The 25,919-nt window shown below is 33.4% G+C and overlaps 1 protein-coding gene across 2 annotated transcripts in view; it reads left to right on the top strand.

Moving 5' to 3' along the window:
- LOC106669466 (suppressor of lurcher protein 1-like) overlaps positions 1-25,919 on the top strand; it is a 186,559-nt gene that overhangs the window by 31,579 nt on the left and 129,061 nt on the right. For both annotated transcript variants that reach the window (XM_024229450.1, XM_024229449.1), the window contains exon 3: positions 7,551-7,617. In XM_024229450.1, coding sequence (XP_024085218.1) covers positions 7,551-7,617 — 67 coding nt within the window. The remainder of the gene's footprint in view (positions 1-7,550; positions 7,618-25,919) is intronic.

The following is a 25,919-nucleotide window of genomic DNA, read 5'->3' as shown; positions in this document are numbered from 1 at the left end:
TTTCTACTCAAACTGGAATCCAGAAAATAAATCAACCCTTTCAATATAGCCAATTAGGCGTTGTATATTAATTATTCAAAGACTTTATTACAATTAGATAACATGGCAGTAGGGCGGTAATTATCCAGTACTAGACAATGGAAAATAGCAATCGGGAAATACAGAAGGAAAAACAGTACTTGCTAGATTGCGAATCGGTCATTATAGAATGATAAATGAATACCACAGATGCAAGAGAATCATAACCTCAACGCTTGACATGAGGAGTGGTAAAAGCATTTGCTTGTGTTTTGTAGGAAATGCGCGCCTCTCCAAGTCAAGTATGGCTTACCGGACAGTTTATGGGAAATACTGGGTGACTGTCAAGAGATGACAAATAGATTGAAGGAATTTTTGCGTGAGGCTGGATCGATAAAGATAATTTAATTTTTTTACGTAAATAATTAGAAAAATGACTAATTTAATGTAATTTAGGTAGCTTTAACCCTAGTGGTTGTTTAAATAAATAATTATTAATAGTTAATAACTTGAATTAATTTTACATTAATGTTAGTTACAACATTTTTGAAAGATAATAAAAAGTTCAAAAAGATATTGAAATATAATATATTTGAAGAAAATTGTATGAAGTAAAATTAAAATAATATATATTAAGAATAATATATAAAATGTAAAAATTATAATAATTATTTGTATAACAAAATATTGATAGAATAGTTGATGTATATGAATAAATTAATAAATAAATAGATAAAAAGTAGGTAGTTTAAAACAACTTAAGTGTGGATGAAAAATTGTTATATTGAATAGTGTAATAGTATTAGTAGTTAATTTTTTCATGCTTTATTAAGTTCACTTGGGGGCGTCGGTGGCCGCAATGGTTTAGGCGTTGACACGGCCCTCATCACTGTAACTTAAAGGTCCCGGGTTCGAATCCAGCGGCTCTGAATTTGAACCCGACATACTTACAAATAGGCTTTTTTTCAAAAACACCAGCAACCCGAGAGTCGATATAACCTCTGTTGTTGTGAACCCTCGGAAAAAAAATTAAGTTCACTTACGTCAATCCATGTTACGTTGTTTCCTCGTTTTAAATTCCTTCGGCAAAAAATAACCTTTTGTTCTATTCTCGGAAATGTTTTAACTTTTTGCTAGCCTTGAAAAATTTAAATTATAACCGAAGGTTCCACGAACATCTTTTTAATGTATTTTAATTTTTTTTTAATTTTTCCTAAATTTGTTTTAAATTATCCCAAATTTCCCTTTTTGAGCAAAACATAATAAACAGTAACAATAATAAAACATAAAACATCCTAAAACATATATATCCACCCGTGTTATTGCCAAATTGAATATCATTCTTTAACGTTTATCTCTTCATAATAAAAAAAAAACAAGAAAAAAGAAATTCGAAGCACTTTGCAATTTTTCCCGCTTTCATTCTATAGACGTAATCAAGAGGTTTTCTTCACCGACACTTTCTCAAAAATAAAATATCCACACTTTAGCTGTATTTACGAGGAGAAAACCAGAAAATGGAGGAAAATGAAAAGTCAATACGAGACAACTACGCTGCAACGAGGCTACTTTTAACTGGCGTTCTATTTCAGGAAATACGGGAAAGCGGTGGGATATTAACTTATGACGGCAGTAATTGTGCCATTCTATCTCCACTAAACTGCTATTCTATCTGTACTAAAACTTCTCGGCAAAGAACGCTAAGTGATTCCTTCAAAACTTCGACTTTGATTACTCTCGTTAGTTTGTTATATATGTCATTTAGAACATTAAACTTTTAGAACATTTTTGACAGAAATAACTATTTAATAAGTAAATTCTTAATTATTTAATAAGTAAACAAATCACAATTTTTATGTCAACATTAAACTTATAATAAGTATAATCAATAATGAAATCACTATCAATCAAATCAAAGTCGATAATTGGGAAGAAACATTTTCTTTTATGTGCATATATTGAAAAGCAACTAAAACATTTTAAAAATACAACAATGAAATATGCTAAAAACAGGTCGCAACGTTGATATCACAAAAAAAAAATTTAGTCAGGTGTAATGCCGTGCCTATTTTTAAACTATCTATGAAATTAATATTTTGAAATTATTCTATCGCGCATCAATTAACCAAGCTAAATTACCAGAATTGACAAACCGAAAAGTTGTTTGGTTTCAGTAAGATAATCAAAGCCACGAAAATACTTGGCTACTCTGTAAAAATTTTGGGAGCTTAGTGGGGATGTTATCACATCCACGGTTGTGTTCTGACCTCGGTCATTCCTATTTACTTTTGTATCGTTTTTTGCAAATTTCTCTTACAAGCGAACAATTAGCACCTTTATAATGTCAAATAAAACCTAAGTCGATTTTTTCCACCTAAAGATCTAATGATTTACAAACCTGAAATCATGATAATGACTGAAAGATGGAAAATTGTCATAGAGCACCATGGACATTACTGAATAAATAATTCTTAGTACTAAATAATTTGTTGTTTTTCTTGTTCTCTTGAAATATCTACAATTAAATATGAGGACAGGATATGGAACAGAATCGCTGATTTTAATGAAATTTTTTACTGATACAAGGTCGAAAAATATTAGATATGTGTCCTTGTGTTTTTTCCACAAGGAACCCTAGGAACCGTGAAAAAATTATTTAGGTAATTGAAATAGTTTTTTAAAACATAGTTTTATGTTTTTTCATGTAACCAAATTCACCAGATTATGTTTTAAACTAAATTCAAGATTATTATATATTATTCTTTGTATGTAAGGTCTTGGTTGAAATGAAAAAGTTAGTCACACGACCGGGATTCGAACCCACGACCTTCGGCTCAATACGCTGCTGGTCTAACCACTTGAGCCATCGTGGCTTCCAAGTGGTTAGAGCAGCAGCGTAGTGAGCTGAAGGTCGTGTGTTCGAATCCCGCTCTTGACATTAACTTTTTCATTTCAAACAAGACCTTATATACAAAGAATAATTAATTGAAAGAAATAATTTGGTCAATCAGACCACTAAATATAATGTAGTTGTTATATACCATCAGATTTGTTGTTTTACCTAGGATAAGAAAAAATATGAAGGATAATAAATATTAGCTGATATTTGATATAAAGATGTAAAAAAGAAAACACACCATCAGTGAAGAAGGCCACAAAAATTGTTTTTGAACAAAACAATTCGTATATGTTTATGCCATTTTCATTTATTTTGTAGAATTGGGTTTCGCAAATTCAATGCCTGTTTACAGTTGTTATGATTTCTTTCATAAACCAGATTGCTTGGATTTTTGAGATAAAAATTTCATCGGCATAAAAGCTTTTTTTACAATAACCGAACATGTTATATACGGTGTTATTACTGCTGATAAAGAGGAGTCTTTATATTCGATCCAGACCACGTAAAGAAAGAATCTCCTTTCGAGTTCAGATCCACGACAGAGAAAAAGCCAATATTAACCTGGTTTTCACTCGTGGAAATCACAACCGAATCTATTTCCGATCGGCCTCGGCGACATTCGACCGGTTCTGAACCTGTCACTGGTGGTCTCCAGTCCTCCTTCGAGCTGGACAAAAAATAATCAGTTTATTTGTCGTGTTCCCGACCAAATGTCAACCGTAGTAAATTTTGCTGATATGCGCGGGAATCATTATTTACCTTAAATCTTTATCTTTTTCGCATTTCACGTTATTAAATTGTTTTTCAAAATATTAATTATAAAACATAAAATTTCGTGAGCATTTGGTTTTAAATATTGTTAGCACTAATTTTATTCATGAAAATATTTGTAATTATATGTAATGTATTGTTCATCATCGACATAATACATACATCAGATTACCAGTGATGCGTAAACATACAGCGTGTTGTCTCTCTCTCTCTCTCTGAAAACTGGCCATAGTTGACTTCCTGCAAGTTAAAGCCTGCACAATTGTCCGCATTTGCATAGTAGGTATAATGCAGCAATTCCTTTCCCATTAAGTTGAAACATTGCGCGCGGGCTGGACATTAGCATGGGTGTAATTAAGGTTTTAGTATCATCTCATAAAATTAGCACTTGCAAAATAAACGTCATGTTTACTTAAGTAAATCGCACAACAGTATCGTTTTCGATTTGAATGTATTATTTTAAGAAAGAAAATCAATCTCTTGTTTCTTTTCCAGGGGTTTAAATCTAATACGAAAAAGTTGTACGTTCTTATCGGTCGAAGTTATATTCAAAACAGCAGATTCTTTTTCCATTTGGTGTGATGGATTATGCAAATTGGACGGGATCTTCTTGTAATTTTCTCGAGAGTTATCAACACCTTCGATAAATATGTAAATCCTCAGACTGTTTGGTAGAGGATTAAATTTAAAGATAAAGTTTTAAGCCTACCTTTAAAAGAGTTGGATTTATCTTATAGTATGGTGTTATATGGTACTACAAAGATTATTCTTATTGCATGCAATATCATGTAGGTTTTTATCAAAGACAGACAAAATAATACTGATATCTTTAACAACCAGAAACAAAGTTTTGAAAAATAAGCATTTTTACAATATTTGCTTGTACAAAAGGAAGTGGAATAAAGTGCCGCTTGGTCCTTGCCGGTCATTTTGGTATTTCTATACTATTTGTTTTGGTCGGTTCGGTGTGTTCGACTTAACCCGACCCTCATTGCGTAATTTTAAATTGTTAGATTCCTTCCTAAAAACTCGTGAAAGATGGAGGGATTTTTCAGAGTTATATTTGTCGTTTTGTGCCTTTAAGGGATTATGTCTAAGTTTTTTGATTTATTCTTGTTGTTTATTGAGATCTTGGTCATTTACTTTTTTTAAGAATGTACAATTTTTTATAACATTGCACGTTAATTAGTAAATTTAGTAAAAAAATTGGCAAAGTTAGTGGCGTAGTTGGATTATTGCTCGTTGACTTTGTATATATTTTGTGCCTGTTTTATATATATATATATATATATATATATATATATATATGATTAGAGGGTGTCTCACGGTAGAAGTCCAACCTCTCTAACCTCCTTTTTTATTTGAACCCTACACTTATTCGTACATGTAACAAATGGAGATTACAATTCCTTTTTCCTACGGTCAAAACATTAAACTAATGCCAGAGCTGACTAGTAAGACACATGCGACGAGAAACCAGCCAATGTTGGCACTCAGCCTAACGGATTAAAGGGCAAAGCGGTTTCGAGGCTATCGTCGATTAAAGCAACATGGCGGGTTCTCGGGATAGGCATGTGTCGGGAGAGGGCAGGGGGCAGTAAGGTTAGATAGATCGAGAGGTTGGTGTGAAACTTTTGAAAAATGGAACGGATAGGTTCATTGATCAAACGAAGGATGAGGTCGTTGTGGATAGTGAGGTTAGTGGCGTAACAAAGAACTTTGTCGATTTGTCTGAGAACTTTACAGGGAAGGAAAGGATAACCTGCATGTTGGATATCTTGGCAGAACTCACAATTCCACTCTGTATGGCCTAAGCGGTAGCAGAAGATTTTTGTTTTGGCGGTCAAGCCTTTTGGTATTGAAGCCTTCGTGGTTGCCCAGGTCTTCTGTTGAGTTGTTGTCTCTTAAGTCTTGTATGTGGATTCCTTGTCAGTCTGCTGTCTATGTACAGTTCTATTTGAATGGAAGTTGTACGGTTTTTTCCAATCACCGCAGGAGTTCCCCAATATAGAGAACTTGGTCCACAATTTTTTACGTACTATATACTGCTGGCATATCTAATCACCTAAATACTTCCTTGTTCACATTTGCAGATGCCACTGCAATCCTGTTTACCCACGATGATCCTGTCCAGGCTGTTTTTTCCCGACAGTCTCACCTTACCACCCTTGAGCCTTGGCTTAAAAAACGGAGAATAAAAATAAATGCCACTACATTAATTTCATATTCCGGCGTGCGATCCTTCTTCCTGCATACCTCAACCGTGTTCCTCTATTCAAGACAAAATCGTGTTCACTACTTAGGACTATACATCGACAAACGCCTCATGTGGAATGTGCATACTAGTCTTAAACGACAAGTACTCAAGAGAAATACGAACTTCTTTCTCGACTTTTAGACAGACCATCCAAACCATCCCTTAATATAAAAGACTAATCTACAACAACTTACTCAAACCGACTGGGTCTTACTGTATGGAAATATGAGGCTCAGCTTATTCTCTATATGAGCTCAAATTATTCAACTCTTATCGAATCCAATCCTTCCAGTCCACAATTCTCCGTTGTATTACAAATGCTCCTTTTTATGTGTCCAATCATGCCCTTCATCATGATCTCAAAATGCCTTTTGTTTCCCACGCCATTAAATCAAAATACAACAAATATCACTCCTCACTCACATGTCATCCCAATCCCTTAGTAACCCAACTTTCCTCTACCATACTTCCCGATACTCCACACTGCCGACTGAAAAGCCGATTGCCTTGTTATCTTAACTCGAGTGATAGCGAGTGACAAGTTTTTACGTCGAAGTGTTACTACTGAGTGACTTCTCCGCTCGTGATAAGTCAATTTTTTTCTGTCAAACTGTTTATTTGGTTGTTGAAGTTAACAGTTGTAAATTTCAATTAAACAAAAAGATAAGAATGGTACCTCTTTGCTGTTGATGTACAATGGAGGGCAAGACAGTTTTCTCAATGTGAACGTACGCTGAGTACGTTTTTCTTCGTTCAGTCTTGTCCTCCGCTTTTCCACCAGTCTTCGATAATCTCAAGGTGTTCTTGGATGTTGGAGATAGTTTGTATAGGAAAAAATTGCGGTAGGTAGTTATTAGTATTAGAGTATGTAGGTAGGTCAGCAATAAATACAATAAAGGATGGGACCAAGAATGCACCCTTGTGATAAATTTTTTTTTTAAATTTCGTCGTTGTTTTTATGACATAAAATGTGCCCTACTTAATTTTTTTTAAATAAGACCCCTGTTTTAATTTGGGTTTCAAAACTAGGTCATGTTTAAAAACTTTTGCGTTGAACCTGGTTCGAAATCATAATTTTATTATATAATTAGATATTATATACAATTTTCTTTTATTAAATAAATTAACAAATCCTAATTTTTATAGACAGTAGTAAAACAAGAGTTTTACTAGGTATGAACAAGTTACATGGCGTTACAATAAATACCACTCTGGGAAACTTAAGTTACATATTAGTGAATGATGAAAATTTTTGCAAAAAAATCACGGATGTTTATAAAAGATAGGACTCAATTTTAATTGTTGTTTTCAAGAAAGCATTTTAATCTTTGCTTTGAAGTCCTAATCTCACTTAATACCCACTTTAATACTTCAGGTTATTTATTTATTAAACGTAAAAAAAAAATTAATATTGTGTGTTCCCGTCGAATATCTTTTTTTTCATTATAAATGGTTTTCGCGGGAGGGTAGGACTCTTTTCGGGCTAGAAAGGTTGGAACGCACTTCATTGTTCATGCAATTTATTGGTATTAAAGTATTGATACATATGTAAAGTATTTTTATTATTAACTTTATTTAAAAGTTAATTTATATATTTTCTTTTAGGTCTGGCTGATTTGGTACATGGTTCTGGGATTTACATTGGTTTTCTCAAGCCACGGTCTTAATCCAGGTAATATTTTGATTTATACTTTTCTACGAATTTTCACTCTTTGTATTTGTAAGATTGGCGATCACTTTGAAAAGGAAGGTTATATATAAAGTTGAGGTCGAAAGATCATGAAGTAATCCCCTCAGAGTTTATAGTCCCACTAAAAACTGCTTTTATTGCTTCAGAGGAGGAATGAGGCGTTTCTTGAAGTTTAACAGTCTCTTTCATACTTGAATAAATGCTTTTTTGTCTAACTCCTGCATAAAACACCTGGAGGGGCGGCAACTTCTGACGTATACAACGTAATTAGATTTGCACGGCTTTGATTTATTCGCAATTGCCGAGTAAAGTTTGCCCAGGGATTTCTCTGGAGTTATGTCGGGGTAGTTTTTTTTCGAGTCTGTGGGTTTTTTTTCTCGTCGCAGAGCGTACCCACGCTATCAAAAAGACAGGACTGATGGGTGGGAATAATAAGTTTTGCCGATATTAAGTGAGGCGGAGTCAGATTCGTTAAACGCGGTTGTGGAGAAATTTAATATATACCGGCACTTACGATATGCTACACTTACCACACAATTCACAATTTTACTATAATATATATTTCTGTTTTCGTTTATTAGAAATTGGTTGTTAGAATGATATAGTACGGATAGAAGATAATTTAACGATTCGTAGAGTTCATTTTTGGTCTATTTACAAAATGACAGACAGTAATGATAATAATAGCTGCCACATCGTATGATGTTTTCTCCATCTGCACACCTACTAGAACAAACAGCTAAATAAACGCAAACTAAAACACCAAATGACTAAATAAACAGAAAACGTTTTAAAGTACTTTAAATTCACCAATTTCGTGGTCCGCTTGACCAATTAATACTTTACAATTTTCATCTCAACTAAAAACCTTAATTAATTGTAAAGTTTTAAAGTACATTTTTTTGTACAAATATCGAATTTATTATAAAAGCAAGAACAAAAGAAATAATTTTTAATTAAAAAAGGCCCATATTATGGCAGTATTATTGTTAATAATAGAAGGCCTTATTAAAAAATTACAGTTTTACCATTTAGATAAAAGTCGAAGATATGTTAATCGGTGCAGAGCCAAATATTTATGTATTTAGCTATATCTAGCATATTATTTATTGTCGAAGCTAATCTTTATATTGCTCTGATTTATAAAAGAGATAATATTTCATTAGTGTAAGTCGTTATTATTTTTTAATTAGGTTTTGAGGTCAGCTTGACCAAATAAATTCTTTTCAATTAATTAAGATTTTGGTTGAGATAAAAAAGTCAGTGTCAAAAGCGGGATTCGAACCCACGACCTTCGGCTAAATACTCCGCTGCTCTACCACTTGAGCTACCGTGACTTCGATCCACCCGGACACTAACTTCCCATCTCAACCCAACCTTTTGAATTTGAAAAATTGTAAAATAGCAGGAAAATTCAAAAGGTGGGGTTGAGGTGGGAAGTTAGTGTACGGGTGGATCGAAGTCACGATAGCTAAGTAGTAGAGCAGCGGCGTATTTAGCCGAAGGTCGTGGGTTCGAATCCAGCTCGAGACACTGACTTTTTCATCCTAACCAAAAACCTTAATTAAAGATTAATTAATTAATTAGAATAAAATATGGGTAGGTTTGTAAAAATGTATTCCTCTTAGATTTCATCTATTAATTGGTTTTAAAAGTTTTATAGGGCAATTTTCAACGTTAGATGGATAAAAGTATTAAAAGTATTCCACGCATATTCTTGTTTAATCATCGGTTTTAAGCATAAAGTTGCCAAAATATTTGATTTAGGAAGGAAAATATACTATTGTGTTTGCATATGAAGTTTATACATTAGAAATTATGGCAAAGAAATATATAGCCATCGAATTTATATAGAAGTCAAGAGTTGGTGTCCGAGAGGATCGAAGTCACGATAGCTCAAGTGGTAGAGTAGGGGCGTATATAGCCGAAGGTTGTGGGTTCGAATCCCACTCCTGACCCTGACTTTTTTATCTCATCCAAGACCTTAGAAAAAATAATTAATTGATTGCAAAAGGTAACTTGGTCAATTGACAACGAAAACGTAAATGGATTAATATTTAAAAAGGAAAAGAAATATCACTTCACGAAACTGCTCCCGTGGCCACTTCATAAGTCGCTGAGAATCCGATTATACGACATTTCGAAATGTCAAAAAGAGGGAAAATTCGAACGGTTGTAGGTTGAGATGGAGAGTTGGTGTCCGAGTGGATCGAGGTCACGATAGCTCAAGTGGTAGAGCAGCGGCGTATTTAGCCAAAGGTCGTGGGTTCGAATCCCGCTTGTGACACTGACTTTTTTATCTCAACCAAAACCTTAATTAATTTAAAATTATAATTTTTAATACCTTAGTCGATGGCTGTACTTTTAAATAATAATCTTTTAGGAAAGTACTGTAATATACGAGCTTTTAATTATTAATTCCCTTAAACCTTCTATAGTGCGTTTATCTTCCACCACGTGGTATACCAAAATGATGAAAATTTATTTGACATCTTATTTCTTTACTAATACAAATTTTTATGTTCTGTAAACGGATTTAGTATCCTTACAATCATAGAATTCGCGATAATTGGTTTACAAAACTTTTACATAAAAAATAATAAAATCTTTAATATTTGAGTATTTTTTAGAATTTCATGTTCAATTGTATAATGTATAGCATGTACATAATCAACATTACTTTTGAGTAAAAGATAATGTGCTTATGTACTCTAGGCAATACTAATACTATTGACTTTATAATCACTAAACACATTGATATTGATATAATGCCTTATATCTCTTATTCTTCAAATCACCGACTGTAAACAAAATTGTTTTTGATTATTAGTCATTTTGAAAAAAAAGAAGATTATTAGTCGAAGTAAGGACCATGAATCTTGCAATGTCTGTTATATATTAAAATCAAATCTGATGGGCAGTCAATGTTTCGTTCAATCCAATACTGCCTTAAATCGGCCCGCTGACATAAACGTTTCACCCTGATCCTACGGCATTACCGTATTTTTTGTTAAAAAGTTTAGTAAGCCAATTAGCATGAATTCTATGATGATAGGGCCAATAAATCTGATTACAGATCGGAAAACGAATGGTACAAAAATCAGAGACCAGGAAAATTTGCGGAAGCAGTGCTTACCTCCAAGCTAACTTTTAGATTTGATTTATAATTATTTGGGGTACATTTAGCCTTAAAATTTTTCAAGTTCATTCAGTATGTTCATGCTTGTTATTTTGTCTAATCTAACTAACATTGTTTACTATGGCGAGAAACTCGTAAAAAGCCATCATTATATTTCGACATAACTAAACTAACAACAATGAGGTTTACGTTTTTTTGGTGTAATTTTGAAATGATGTTTTTTTTTATCATATATTATAAAATAGATAACGTTTTTCCTAACATAACCATTAATTTAAAAAAACAAAAAAAAAAAATACTCCAAAATGAAGTTGTTTAAATATATTACTTATTTTTTCAAGTAAAACATGTAGCTGCTTTTGTATTCTATTGGCTCTTTATAACGCATTACATGAAATTTGTGTTTAAAACAAGCTTTTTTTCAGACAACTAGAAATTCGAGTTTGTACAACCATACATTATCAAAACTTTTTAAATTACTGATCATTAAATTGGTTTTGCCTTAAATCCTGATTTATTGCACTCCGTGAAAATGAGTCTTATCTATGAATTTATTCGATAATTATTATGATTTACTTTACACTTTACAATTTTCCACCTAGCGATCACTAGCTAATTTACCGGAATAGTTCCTGGAATTACATTCGTTAATTAGAAATAAGCAATTAGTTAGCCAATAGTCCCAAAATTTTGAATTAATATTAACGGTAAAATTTGCTTTCTTTCTTTTTTGACATGAGCATATGCCCTTTAAATATGTTACAAGATTCTTTATCAAATTTACAAGGAATTCAATAAAAACTAATAAAACAAATGTTTTTGTCCTATTCACCTTGCAACAGTTTGTTTCTTTGCAATAATAAATATTGTTCCTATGTAAAATGTAATGAAAATTTATAAAGCGAGGTATATAGGGAATTGACTTATTCAATATATGTTTGAATTGGAATTCATATTATCAAAAACCACATGAAACTAAATAATTCTAATGTAAATGATTCGTAAAAATGGAAACGGAAAAGTATTTTACACGTAGAATAAAGGTGAAAAAATTGTGGGTTTTTCTGTGTTAATGAAAATGTGTTTAATTTCCATGCATGCGGTAAAAGGGGAGACAGAATAATTAAAGTGGCGAAACAAAAATCACAGAGGTCTTTCATCTCCGAATTAACCCCAAGAACGGGCTACTTGGATGTATGAAGATCAAAGCGATTTTAAATAAAAGAAACTCTCGTTTAAACTATCTTTTACTTTGTTTATATTATAAGACACAGCCGCCCTGCTTTTTTATGCAACGCTGTATATCATTATTTTGGAATCTGTTTGGACACTGAATTAACTAACGTGTTTACATGTTTTAAAACTAAAACATTTTTTTATTACTATTATTTTTGTAATTTTTACATGCCTTTATTTACAGAAACAAGTTTTGTTAAATAAGATTTTTACAAATCTCTGACACGGATGTGAAATCAGCCTGGAGGGGTTTGTTGCTAATTGTTAAAATTTATTTGATTTTTAAAATTAAACACCTTTTTAGTATATTACATACAAAAATAATTTTCTAAACCATTTGTTATTGTATGTTATTATTCAATATACCGCGAATAACTCGAAAAAGGTTGAGAAATCGGGCAAAGTGGAAAGTGACCAATTGAAAGCTTATTAAAATTTCCTATCGATTGCTGTAGGACGCCGTTCCAGGACAAATTCTTGGCTCCACAGCTCAATTTAAAGTTTTCAAAAGTGCAAAACAGACATTTTAAATCTACTGATCAATAACTGAAGCTAGGAAATTATTTAAAATGTCCATCTTGTTCAGCGTAAAATTTTCTAAATTATGAGACCTAGCCCAAGTCTGTGGTTTAATGGCTGAGAAAATATGAATTTTCAATTCGGACGTTTTGTCGTGCAAAAACGAGAGAAAGAGAGAGAGAGCGAGAGAGAGAGAGAGAGAGAGAGAGAGAGAGAGAGAGAGAGAGAGAGAGAGAGACAGACAGACAGACAGAGAGGCAGAAATTTCCGTTTTATTTATACACAAATCATTCAAGATTTTGTCTCTAGGACCACGCTTACATCTAACGTGAAATAAAATGTTAGATATCAATGACTCTACTATACTCAATCCACACAAAAACAATTTCTTTTCCAAACATTATTATCTAATAAAAACCATGTATGTAAAATTAACTTAACAAAAATAAATAAATAAAAAAGTTACTTTCTTCTTATTTAGAGAATTATTTATAAAATATTTACATGTGTAGGCGAGGAAGACCCAGATATCAAACACTTCTTAAAAAAAAATATAAAAAAATTGCTATTCGAGATATCATTTTACAAGTTAGCAATTACTTTGATTTACATACAAGAACAAATTTTGAAAATTATAAAATTAATTTTTTTTAAATTTTAAGGTAGTGATGTTTACGTTCATATGAAGAGACATTTTGTACCATTAATTTTTCATTTACTTAATTTAATTTATAATTTTTAAATTTTTTTATCTATTATTTTTATACATACATAGAACATAGATTACATTTTATTGATTTTGTAATCATTCTATAGTTTTGCGTTTTTGAATTTCAGTCGGTGAATTTGGGAACACTTTTCTCCCCTTTACTAAAAAAGAGTTACTAAGCGTTTGAGTCTTATACTTTAAAACCAGGATATGCCTATTTTTATTCCTAATGTTCAGATTATGAACGTAAGTTTTGGAGAGAGAGAGAGAGAGAGAGAGAGAGAGAGAGAGAGAGAGAGAGAGAGGAGAGAGAGAGGAGAGAGAGAGAAAGAGAAAGAGAGAGAGAGTGAGTGAGAGAGAGAGAAAGAGAGAGAGAGTGAGAGCGAGAGAGGAAGTGAGAGAGAGAAAAAGAGAGAGAGAAAGAGAGAGAGAGTGAGAGAGAGAAAGAGAAAGAGAGAGAGAAAGAGAAAGAGAAAGAGAGAGAGAGAGAGAGAGAGAGAGAGAGAGAGAGAGAGAGAGAGAGAGAGAGAGAGAGAGGGGGGGGAGAGAGCAAAATAGTGAATGAGAAAGGAGGAGAGTGAAAGAATTATATATTCATACTATTTAGATACTAAGGTACGAGTATCTAAATCTAAAGGATTTAAAGTAATGTGACTATGTCAACAAATTTGAATTATAAAACAATCCACTCTTGTCTTTTTAGAAGGTTTTCAGTGTTATTTGGTTTACTGTTAATATATTACACCAATACCTTTCATAAAGATTAATTACTTGAAAAAAGTTAATTGGTCAATCGGAACACGAACTGTAATGGATTTAATATTCTATTATATTGATCCTAAACTATTCATCATGTAAAGTGAACGAAATACCAAACATTTTGAATATAAACACACAAAATGGTGTATTACTTATTAGTAATTACCTTATAGAAACGATAAATTATCGGCCCACAGTAAACAATATTATGTGGTTAATTATATTGAATTTTGAGTTTATATTGAAGTTTTACATATATTTGTTTTGTGCATTTACATTGTAATTATTTTTATTTAAACGATTAGGAGATGCGATCTGTTCTGTATGGCCTTGTTCGGTCGAATTATCCTAATGGTACCTCCTCTTTTTTTCAACTAATAATCATCAAAGGATGTCTTTGTTTGCACATATAAAAAATAATATTTATATGTTTGTACATTCAATATTTGCATTGTATCCTTCATATAAACTATAAACATTTTTAATGTTGTGAGAAAATGAAAGTTTTTGGAGGAGGAATGTTAGAAATATCTAGATTTTAACCTAGGACATCTTTGTGATAAAACCCTGGAACCTGACGTCATGTCAAGGAAGTATATATCATAAAATTAATCAATAAAAATGTGTATGTGAGATTTTACTATTATATTAATGAATCTTTATTGAGATGAAATTCTACAATGAAGACGAAAGCGTCGCAACAAAATATTTCAAGAAATCTGTCCTACTTAAATGTGACATTTGTATAGAAAACATCTTTGGTACAATAAATAAGCCGTCGCTGGTGCTGGAGAAAGTTTGATTGGGGACTTGTGTAAATATTTTTACGACCGCTGAGAGGACGAAAGTTTGAAACTGGCCGGCCGGTTGACTTTTTTCATTACACCATTTGAAACCGATCTTCTCTTTCATCCTTCCATTGAGCCGGTCGTCCTTTTCATCCCAGAACTCATTAATCCAGGTAGCATCAATTCAATCATGATCCTAAAAGGCGTTTATTTAACCACTAACTTAACTATAGATTCAATGCCTTTGAGCACAAATCAGTTACTGTAAATCGTAAATGATAAAAGAACATCAATTATCTTTTTTAGCACTTATTGTGATATAAAGCGTTTGTCAACAATCTAAATTTGAATGTACGATTTATTAAATTTAGCAAATAAAACATTTTTCCTGTAAATAACGTTGCGTGTTATTTACAAAAAATAGATTTTGTTTAAATTTTTTAAGTTTCAATTATTGTCTAGTAAAAACGCGTATTAGCTTTTGGCTTTTCTTCAGTTTTAATTAATTTACGTACTACTACAAAGTTCTGACCGGGTTGTTTGGGAAAGTCAAAACCAGTTTGTTTGCGTCTTTGTTCCAGTCATTCTACACTTATCGGATTCAGACAATGTACTAACAGAAAGATTTTCTATCCGGGCTCTGGATGAAATCTAATTTTACAAATCCCCAGGGGTGCGCTGGAGGGGTTGAGGTGAAGTGACGAAACTTGGCACCGAGTTAAATTAATTTCCTTCGGCCCAACTCAACTTTCCGCTTTAGGGGGCCGAAGAGGGAACAGGCAGGGGCGGCTGGAAGAATAGGCGGGGGCGGCAAAGAAAATTCCACGCACTTAGCGCCCGAAGTCTTCTTGCTCCAGGAATCCTACAAGGGACACAAAATTCTGTCATTTTCCGGTCTCAGCCTCTTTTGGGAATGGGAGTGATCTTCCGGATCGAGAAACCACTTTAAACTTTAACTTACTAATGTGAGCCGTCAACTTCTTGATGATCCTTCTTTCAGGATATTTGAACATGATATTATTTAAATAAACGTGGCATAGTGGCTCATTAAAAATCTTTCTTTAAACACAGTTCAACTTTCAAATTCCTCCGAAAATGTAAATTTTATTCGTATACTTACTGTATTATATTTTATTCATGAACAATTATAATTGTAATATAGAATGAATGGATGATAGTTTTCATACACTCTAGCAAGCGAAACTTATAAATTCATTATGGTTAAAATCATACTGTTTAAATATTTCAATTAATTATACTTTATATTTAAGGTTTTGGTTGAGATGAAAACATAAGTGTCCCGAGCGGTAATAAAACAAAAATATCGGAGATAGTTTGGAAAAATTATTTAAACAATAACCCCACATGCTCCGAAATGTATCTAAGTTCTAAACAATAAATACATATACATATAAGATATGGGATCACAAAAACCTTATTCATAAGTTAGTGAAGATTAATATTTTTCGTTAACATCAGTTTTTCTTTATCTTTCAGCGTCTGTGACAGGTTACAGGTAGATATTTTACATTACATTTATTTGATAATTATTATGATTTACGTTAGACTATCCTATTTGTCACTTAGCGATCCTTGGTTAATTTGCCGGAATAGCTTCTGGAATTCCATTCGTTAATTAGAAATAAGCAATTAGTTAGCCAATAGTCCAAAAATTTTGAATTATTATTAACGGTAAAATAAGCTTTCTTTCTTTTTAAGATGTGGGATCACAAAAAACTTATTCATAAGTTAGTGAAAATTAATATTTTTCTTTAAACTCAGTTTTTCTTTATCTGTCAGCGTCTGTGACAGTTTATAGCTAGGTATTTTACCTTCAATGTACAAATACCATTACATATTTGCAAAAATTTAACCTTTAATGCACAGAATAATGATTAGTTATTTTTTTAATATAAAAAATCAGGAATGAGATTAATTTTAAAGAAAGAAAAACACTCTGCTCCTCCCTCAAACATTACAATGTGAATTTAGAATGGACGTGAAAATGGTTGATCATGTCAATTCTAAGAAGTTCAACCAATAAATTGACCAGTGTAAAACCTATAATTTTTAAGCAATAAATGAATGAATAATTTATTAGGTTTCGTGGTCCGCTTGACCAAATAAATTATTTTCGATTAATTAGTGTTTAAATAAGGTTGTGGTTGAGATAAAAAAGTTAGTGTCGCGAGCGGGATTCGAACCCACGACCTTCGGCTATATACGCCGCTACCACCACTTGAGCTATCGTGACTTCGATCCACTCGGACACCAACTTCCCATCTGAACCGCACCTTTTTGAATTTTCCCTCCTTTTTGCCATTTTTCAAATGTCGTGTAATCTATTTGATTTTCGGCGAGAAATGAATAATTGTGATGAATAATAAAAAATGAATGGATAATTTTAATGTACGTCGATAATTAAAATTGAAAATCTTGTAAATCATTGGAAATTGTTTCGACGTCTTCAAGGAGTACCTATTGATGATGTACCTAAATAATATTTTACATAAAAATTAATTACTAATTTAAAATTTATTAGGATAATATTTAGTTGTGTTACAATTTCGCGTTTTTCGCACGTTAAGTGGGCGGCATTAAAAACCCACTTTTCATTTGAACGTCTCGTTATACTAGTGACGGAAAAAAACTAGTTATATTTTATACAATAGGCTAGGGATAATTTATTTTAGTTTCTGATTAATGAATAATTTATTGAATAATTATTAGCACTGTATTAAATGAACAAATAAAAATAAATAAATATAAATATTATTTATTTAGAAATGGTGAGATGCGGTCTTGTGTGATGTAGGTTTCAGAAAAACATTTTCTTTATCGTGCCAACGTTTCGATCATTATTGAGAGCATCTTCAGGGCCTGGGATTTACAAACATTATTTACATATTACAAATACATTTTGGATGTGGAAAAGTGAATTTATACAATGCAAAATATATTTTTTATATATTCAATCAAAGTACTCACAGAAAGTTGTCACTACTCACTCAACGTGTTTGTCTTCTGTGTAATTGTGCCATTCTTGTGTGTCGTTTTGAGAGTCATTAATCGAATACAAACAAACCAGCATTCATTTCCATGCCATTTATCCAAGGCCTATCACATAAATTAAACACATTTCTCTCGTCCGAAATTGAAATAGCTTTCAAAAATTATAAAACAATTCAAACACTTTTTTCCAAAATTAAAGATCCTATACCAATAACAAATAAATCTGACGCAATCTACAAAATCAACTGTTTAAACTGTCCGGCAACTTACATCGGTGTCACATCCCAATATCTGGCCAAGAGAGTAAAACAACATATCTACGATTGCAAAAAACCTAAGCAAAATCCTACAGCACTCGCTACCTACCGTTTTGAACACCAACACAATTTCGACTTCAAAAATCCAAAAGTATACACACAGAACAAAACAAACATAAACGTAATTTCTTAGAAATGGTTTATATCAACAGAGATAAACACAGCATCATTTACAGAACAGATACATGTAAACTCAGTCGCAGCTACGCCAATATCATTAATCAAATTCAATACAGATAACATACATATATCATCACATTACATTCCACACATCAAATATTTTTCACACAGACTTATTTCCCAACAATTTAGCTTTCCTTTTCCTATGTATCTCTTTCTATATAATCCTGAAAGAATAATCTGGCCGAACCATAACCAACACTTTTTTCCCTTCGTCGGCTCTTTTCACCTCAGAGAAGCCGACGCCTTATACAAAAATGTTTTTTCTATACCGACATCCTTCCCCATCCCTTCAAAATCCAACGTATATAAACACAAAATAGCAAAATCTCACTGGCACTCTAGACACGACACGCAAGAATGGCACAATTACACAGAAGACAAACACATTGAGCCCTGAAGATGAACTCAATAAAGATCGAAACGTTGGCACGATAAAGAAAATATTTTTCTGAAACCTACATCACACCCGACCGCATCTCACGATTTCTAAATAAATATCGATTAACGGCCACTAATCACCACACATAAATATTATTAAGGTTATTTAAACAGAACTAAATTCTATTTATTTTCTGTGTCAATATTTAAAAAGGGGTTGAAAATCCCTAACAGAAATTTTACCAATATCACGTTCCTTAACGTTAATGCGTATCCGGCAAGGCACTAGATACTGGGAGAAAAATTTTGTCTCTGAAGAGAATCTAAATAAAAATTCTATTTGTGATTGAATTTCCACCCTGTTCAACTCTTGCTATAGATGGGTAGTGCACTAGAGGGGTTGGTTATAGTGAATATAAAATGGATCCAATCCTGGCCCTTACAGTCTCTCTTCCGCACTCCTTTTTATACACTCTCTTCGAGCTCATATCAAAATATTCTTTCCACATGTTTTTGGCCCCCAATTTATTCGCATGAAAGAGTGACAAAACCGCTTTGATACACCACATCCCTTATTGCTTAACGAATGAGGTACTCAGGAAAAAAGTGCACAGAGAATATTATTTTATATCAAGGAACAAATAACGCTTATTACAATAACAAAATTATTCAGACTAAGAAATGTTTATTGTTTGTAATTATCGTTCAAATGAAACGCTGTAAGCATAATTTTTATTTATTTGTATCTCATTACATAATCTTTTAATAAATGCATATAATACTATTTTATACTGTAATATTTAAAATTAAAATATTTTAAAAATAAATATTGAGGAAAGTAGTGTACATAAGATAAAGGTATAAGTAGATAAATAATATATAGTTAATGCTCGATGTGTCCACACTCAGTCGATGCGTGTCGTACCTTGGCTCCCTACAGGGCGCGTGTATGCATGCCGCCAGATCTAAAGAGGGTTCTTGGTCACAGCGAGTTTCAGGGTCCTTTATTCCGCTTTTTAAGGGAATTGGGAATTTTCTATTGTATATGGAGTTAAGTTATGTTTCTGTGTCTTGTATGAGTGAATTACTTATTGGTGAGAATGGGGAGGGGCTGATGGCCAAGTAGCTTCTCCATCGCCTCTCAGGTTGTGTGTGTGTGACTTGGGCCGATGGCGGAAATTTTATAAAATACCCCCATTGACCCCAATTTATATTAGTTTATTGTAGTTTTGGAATGGAGGAATATCGTGTACTTCATCTGCCGAACAGTATTACCCCCAAAGGGTAACTTCCCTATGGGCCTAGGCAAGTCCTACCATCTACTCCGGTGCCTAGGGGTAACCAAAGATGGTGGCAACTATCCCCCCTTCCCTTTCCATCCTTATCCTTCCTTTTTTCCTTTCCTTCCCCCCTCTGCTTTGGCAGGGGGTTCCTGGGTTACTGAATCTTCACCCCTCGGGAAACGGGTGAGAACAGTAGGGGGGAAACCCCCGGGTGGGCGATAAGTCCCACCTTAAAAATAATACTGAACCACGGGAGGGGGCGATTCCAAGTAGCCCCCAATTGAGGTTGGACTCGTGGTGGTCGTGGTTTGGAGATTAAATTGCGCCTTAGCTGGAGGGCGCCGGTCAACCGGAACCGGAGGTAGAGCTTTCCCTTAACTACCTCTCCGGGGGGTGGCTGAAGGTGGAAACACCGGAAGCCACCAACCTCCTGGGGGTGTTTACACCCCTGGGCGTCCGGTAAACCCGTAAGGGTGGAACGGACGTTAAACAAACCCCGAGTCCTTTGGACTCAGGGAAGACAGGGAAGATTGCCGAACAGTATTAGTGTGATCAATGTATGTTGGCGTTACTGTATTTATTAGTGTGAATGGGGAGGGGCTGATGGTGAAGTAGCATCTCCATCGCTTCTCATGTTGCGTGCGTGACTTGGGTCTACGACGGAAAACTTCTGAAGTACCCCAAATTAGAGTACTCTATTATAGGGAACAGGTAGTTGGAGGAACATCGAGTACTTCATCTGCCGAACAGTATTAGTGTGATCAATATTTGTTGGCGTTAATGTATTTATTAGTGTGAATGGGGAGAGGCTGATGGTGAAGTAGCATCTCCATCGCCTCTCATGTTGCGTGCGTGACTTGGGTCTACGACGGAAAACTTCTGAAGTACCCCAAATTAGAGTACTCTATTATAGGGAACTGGTAGTTGGAGGAACATCGAGTACTCCATCTACCAAACAGTATGAGTGTGTTCAATGTAAATAAGTATGAATGTATTTATTGGTGTGATCGTGTGTGTGTGTGTGTGTGTGTGTGTCGATATTTTGCTAGTGCTTCGAAGCTGAAATGACCAAGCTGTCGGATGCCCTTGTCAAAAAAAAAGATAGTTAAAAGAAAGAAAGATAAATGATATTTATCTTTATCTTAAAACAGATTGTTGGTTAATAGACAGAAAGACACACAGAAAGAAGGATGAATAGATAGATAAGTAGGTAGATGAATAGTTAAACAGTTATATGGATGAAAAAAATTGTTAGATAGATAAGTAGGTAGATAAATAGATAGATGGATGAATAGATAGATACATATATCGATGATAAATACGTAGATAAATAGTTAAGAAAATAGATAGTTTTATAAAAGTATGGATAGATAGAGTAATGATAGAGAAATATATAGACGAACAGATAAATTGATGAATAGATAGATATGAAGAAAAATAGATAGATAGATGGTAAATAGATAGATAGTTAAACAGTATATGGATGGATGGACATAAATGCGCATATAGGTGGATAAACTAATAGATCGATGGAAAGATACAGGTTAGCTAGATGAATGAATGAATAACTAATAACGTTGAAATAATTTTCATGCTTGGATTCACATAAAATTAAGCAGTTCCATTATTATGTTTTTAACTCAGCGAGTATTATGCTCAGTTCGAGATTTTTAATATCGCCCTGGTCTTTGAATTACGCGAATGATAGTAATATTCAATTTACATAAAAAATAAATACTTTTGTTAACCGTAAAATATTTTTTCCGTTAAGCAGCGTACACCTTTGTGTTAGAGCGTGTTTTCAACGAGCTTTTTACATAGAAGTGGAATTATTTAAAATCTAAAAAGGATTTGGGAGGAAAATATTCGGGATGAATTATTTGATTTAATGCTCTTCAAGAGAAAATCCTACTTAATCTCGCCACTCGCGCCTCTTGTATTTTATTTGCAATTGCTTGGAAATGAAGTGGTTAACCACTTTTCTTTAACCTTTATAATAAAAAAGGCGGTTTAAACTTTGTTCAATGGTTCTAAATTACAAATTAAAAATAGTAGTAAATAATTAATAACTAATTAAGTAAATTTAAAATAATTACATAGTTCGTTTCTTTTGAGCAACTTTTCGAATTTGAACATTTAACTTTTCCTTATTTTATTTCTGATTCAGAAAGTTACGGAAGAATTTAGGAGAGTGAAGAGTCCTTTCAATATTGAACTTATACGGTTCTTTTTTAGGCAACAAACCACCTATTCTTAAATATGCAGGAGCTGGTTGTAAATCTGGCCAAAGAAGTGTTTGCTATTGTCAGGCGAGGAAGTGGCCCTAAAACTGCTACAAGTTACCACGTTGTCCGGCCAAACTCCTATCGCAAAAGTACTTGGAATATAAACGAGGCCTTTATTCCTAAATATTTTCTAACACCAAAATATTGTGATATAGACAGTTTTACCGTATAAAAGGTTAAATTATACTGTCTTATTTTATATATGTAGTGTAATGGAGTTTTCCCTTAACGATTTCATAAATGCGCATTTTAAAAGCGTTAGTATTTTCTTGGTGATTTTCAATGGTTTAATTCGTTTTAAAATATATTTCTTTTCTAAACAAACATATTTAAGAAAAGAATCAATGTACAAGCTGTAATAGTTTAACCAAATTAACTTTAGAAATAGACAACGATGACTTTAAATATCATTTTACACCATGTAAACCGAATGCTCACAGACAAGTTTTTCTTTGTATTTAAAACAATTAGCTAATTTGGCCAGTATTGATAGTAGCTCGTCAACTGGCAGAAATTTACCGCATATCTGTTTGCGATTAGCTTTCAGGGTACCCAGATAACGATCCAACTCTTAGAAGATTAATGATTCTGTGTAACAATACATTTTGGCAGCGATCGTGAGTCAAGTCAAAGAAACTTTAATTAACCGATTCAAAGAGATAGTTTCGTAAATGACTACTTGAGAACGTAACAGTTATTTTCAAACAAATATTTCACAAATGTGTAAACACTGAAGCATAGAAACTTTTATTTTATATTTTATATTATTACCTATTTACTGTTATACGATGCTAATATGCATCATTTTTTTATTTTTTGTTCAGCATACATCGTGCTCTTTTCACATCATTAATATTTTTAGCAAAGTGCCCACTTTCAAATAATGTGCCATTGATCGGAAAAATGGAGTCAGATGGCGCGATGCCAGGACTATGTGTAGGGTGAGGCCATTTATGGGATTTGTTTCTGTTTCAAAATTGCGTACAAATTTAACCATGGATAAAAGAAAATGTGTCAACATTTATTTGTATAACTTCACCCATTTAATTGTTTTTAAATAAAAATTTAATATCGAAAACATTACTTCAACATGCTGTAAAATACCCCGGGAGCACAAAAACTATTTTAAAATAAAACTTAATGCAAAATCTATTATTTATGTTGTTATAGTTATTTTGTATATAGTTGATCGTTTACTGAGCATTTGATATGCCCTTGTGATTTTGTTGTAGAGCCGAAGCGCAATAATTGCCCGATTAGTTGATAAAAATCCCAACTAGATGAAGAGAAGTCAGATATACAAGTAGGATGAGGCATTTTTCTTCTATCTTTGAAAATCATGCCAAATTCGTAGAAACAATTCAAGAGTGATCTTTTCTGATCAATCAAATATGCAGCATAAAAACTCCAATTTAACAAAATCATGAACCATGTTTTCATTTCATTCTTAGACACAATTCTGCATTCGTTATTTAATACTGAGCAACGTTATAATTAATGAAGATTAATATTATTAGAGTAGAACAGAGAAGTAGAAAAAAGAGTGAATATATATATATATATATATATATATATATATATATATGTGTGTGTGTGTATTTGTAGAGAGAGAGAGAGAGAGAGAGAAAGAGAGAGAGAGAGAGAGAGAGAGAGAAAGAGAGAGAGAGAGAGAGAGAGAGAGAGAGAGTGTATGTTGTGAGAGTAGAAAGGGACATAGACTAAATAAACAGATAGAATGAAATTATTTGTTATTATTATAACATGTAATAACATTTGCTATTTATACATTGTGTCCTTTTTAGATGACCCGGCTGAATTTCTCTTGAAATAATACGCTATCAATAAAACAAAAAAAGCGGGTTTAATATGTTTTAGTCTAGCCTCAAATTTTTACCTTTTTTTTGGCGAAAAATTATGCAGGGTACCTCAGGCCCAGTTCAATTCCAAATTTCAAATACGACCCTAGACATCCTGACAGATCATTTTAATGGATTTTTTACACGGAAAACAATGGTGCGATCGGATTTTAAATTGGTCAAAAAGTTATTGCAAAAATAAATCGGCGGCCTAATTTCGACGAGGACCTGAATATTTTACCTATGTTTGCGAAAATCCGAATTCCTCTTTTCGGAATGTTGGAAGGGCTTTCCGTTAAAAAAATTATAAATGTACTCCAGACTTAGATTTTAAACCGTATCGCTCTCACCATGTCCAGGTACTTCGGGACTCTGATTTTGACTGGCGCCTAATATTTCTTGAACAAATGTCGATTTGATAGACTGAACAGAACGTTCTTCCATACATTCTGTGGACTGATGAATCCAAGTTCACCTCTAATGGCATACTAAACAGTTAGAATTTTAGAACGTGGGCGCAGGAAAATCTGAGAATTTCGTACACGTCATCATCAGGTGGTTCACAGTATCAACATTAGGTGTGGACGTCTGGGAAATAAATTAATAGGTCCTTATTTCTACGAAAATAATTTAAATGCTCAGGGAGGTTTTCCTAACACTATTACATGATATTAACATAGGAATATATATTCCTCTGCAACTACGACATAGTAGACATTCTTAAACTTGATCGGTGCCTCGCACTTCTTTGGAGGTGAGACGTTATTTAAATCGTCACTTCCGGGATACGTTTGAAGGATGGTACTAGACTGCAAAAACAAATTAAACATATTAGTACTCAGAACAAAGTCAGCCTCTGCTGAGTCCCAAGACAGATGGGAGTAGAAGGCAAGGAGAAAGCGGACACCCTTGCAAGGCAAGGAACTGCTTCCCAGCTGACAAGACCTGAACCATTCTGTGGCATAGGAACCCACACTATTAATGTGTATCTCAGACATAAAGACAAAAAGAAAATGAAGGAACTATGGAATTCACTCATTGGACACAGTCAATCCAAGAATCTCTAAACAAATTTCGGAAAAAAAGAATTTACAGAATGTGTCAAGGGAAACAGGAACAAACTGCGAGGCCGAATGGTACTTTTAACAGACACTGCAAGCTAAATGGACACTTAAAGAAGATTGGAATAATCCAAAACGGCATACGCAGATTCTGCAAAGAGGCAGAGGAGACACCAACACATCTCACAAGCGGAGTTACACTTGCCCGTAGGAGGAAGTGTTTTGGGATGTATAATGAGACCATAGAAGAGCTTCAACCAATAAAACCGGGCCTATTAATCAAGTTTCTTGATGAAAAAGGACTCATCGAAGTGCTTTAGGCAGAGAAATACTGCACATCGAATATTACATCTACAACTACATCTTCCGGGATACGTGGATAAGACCTCATGGCCTGATCTGTTGGCTCCTCGGTCACTGATTTAACTCCATTTGATTATTTTCTGTGGGCCCATTAATGAAACGTATGTACGCCAATCGGAACCCAGCCACCTCAGTTGAAAAACTGCGGTAAAGTGCTTGTGAAAATGCTTGTCAATTCATCTCCCTTGACTCTATCGCTCTGAGCACTGGTGAAGAGTGGTTAAAAAGAACAAATCTTTGCATTTTTCGCAGGCAGGCAGTTTGAACATGAAATGTGATTAATAAATACCAAAGAAATGACTCTTTTTTCCCCAAACCTTTTGATAAATCTTTGTCATTTTTTGACCAATTTAAAATCTCTTTGCACAGTTGTTTGAAGCGTTAAAAATCCTTTAA

Source organism: Cimex lectularius, unplaced genomic scaffold (genome assembly GCF_000648675.2).
Source record: "Cimex lectularius strain Harlan isolate CLEC.00 unplaced genomic scaffold, Clec_2.1 scaffold304, whole genome shotgun sequence".
Lineage (NCBI taxonomy): Eukaryota > Metazoa > Arthropoda > Insecta > Hemiptera > Cimicidae > Cimex > Cimex lectularius.
Note: the sequence above shows the minus strand (reverse complement) of the source record. Positions and strands in the feature narration are given on the sequence as shown.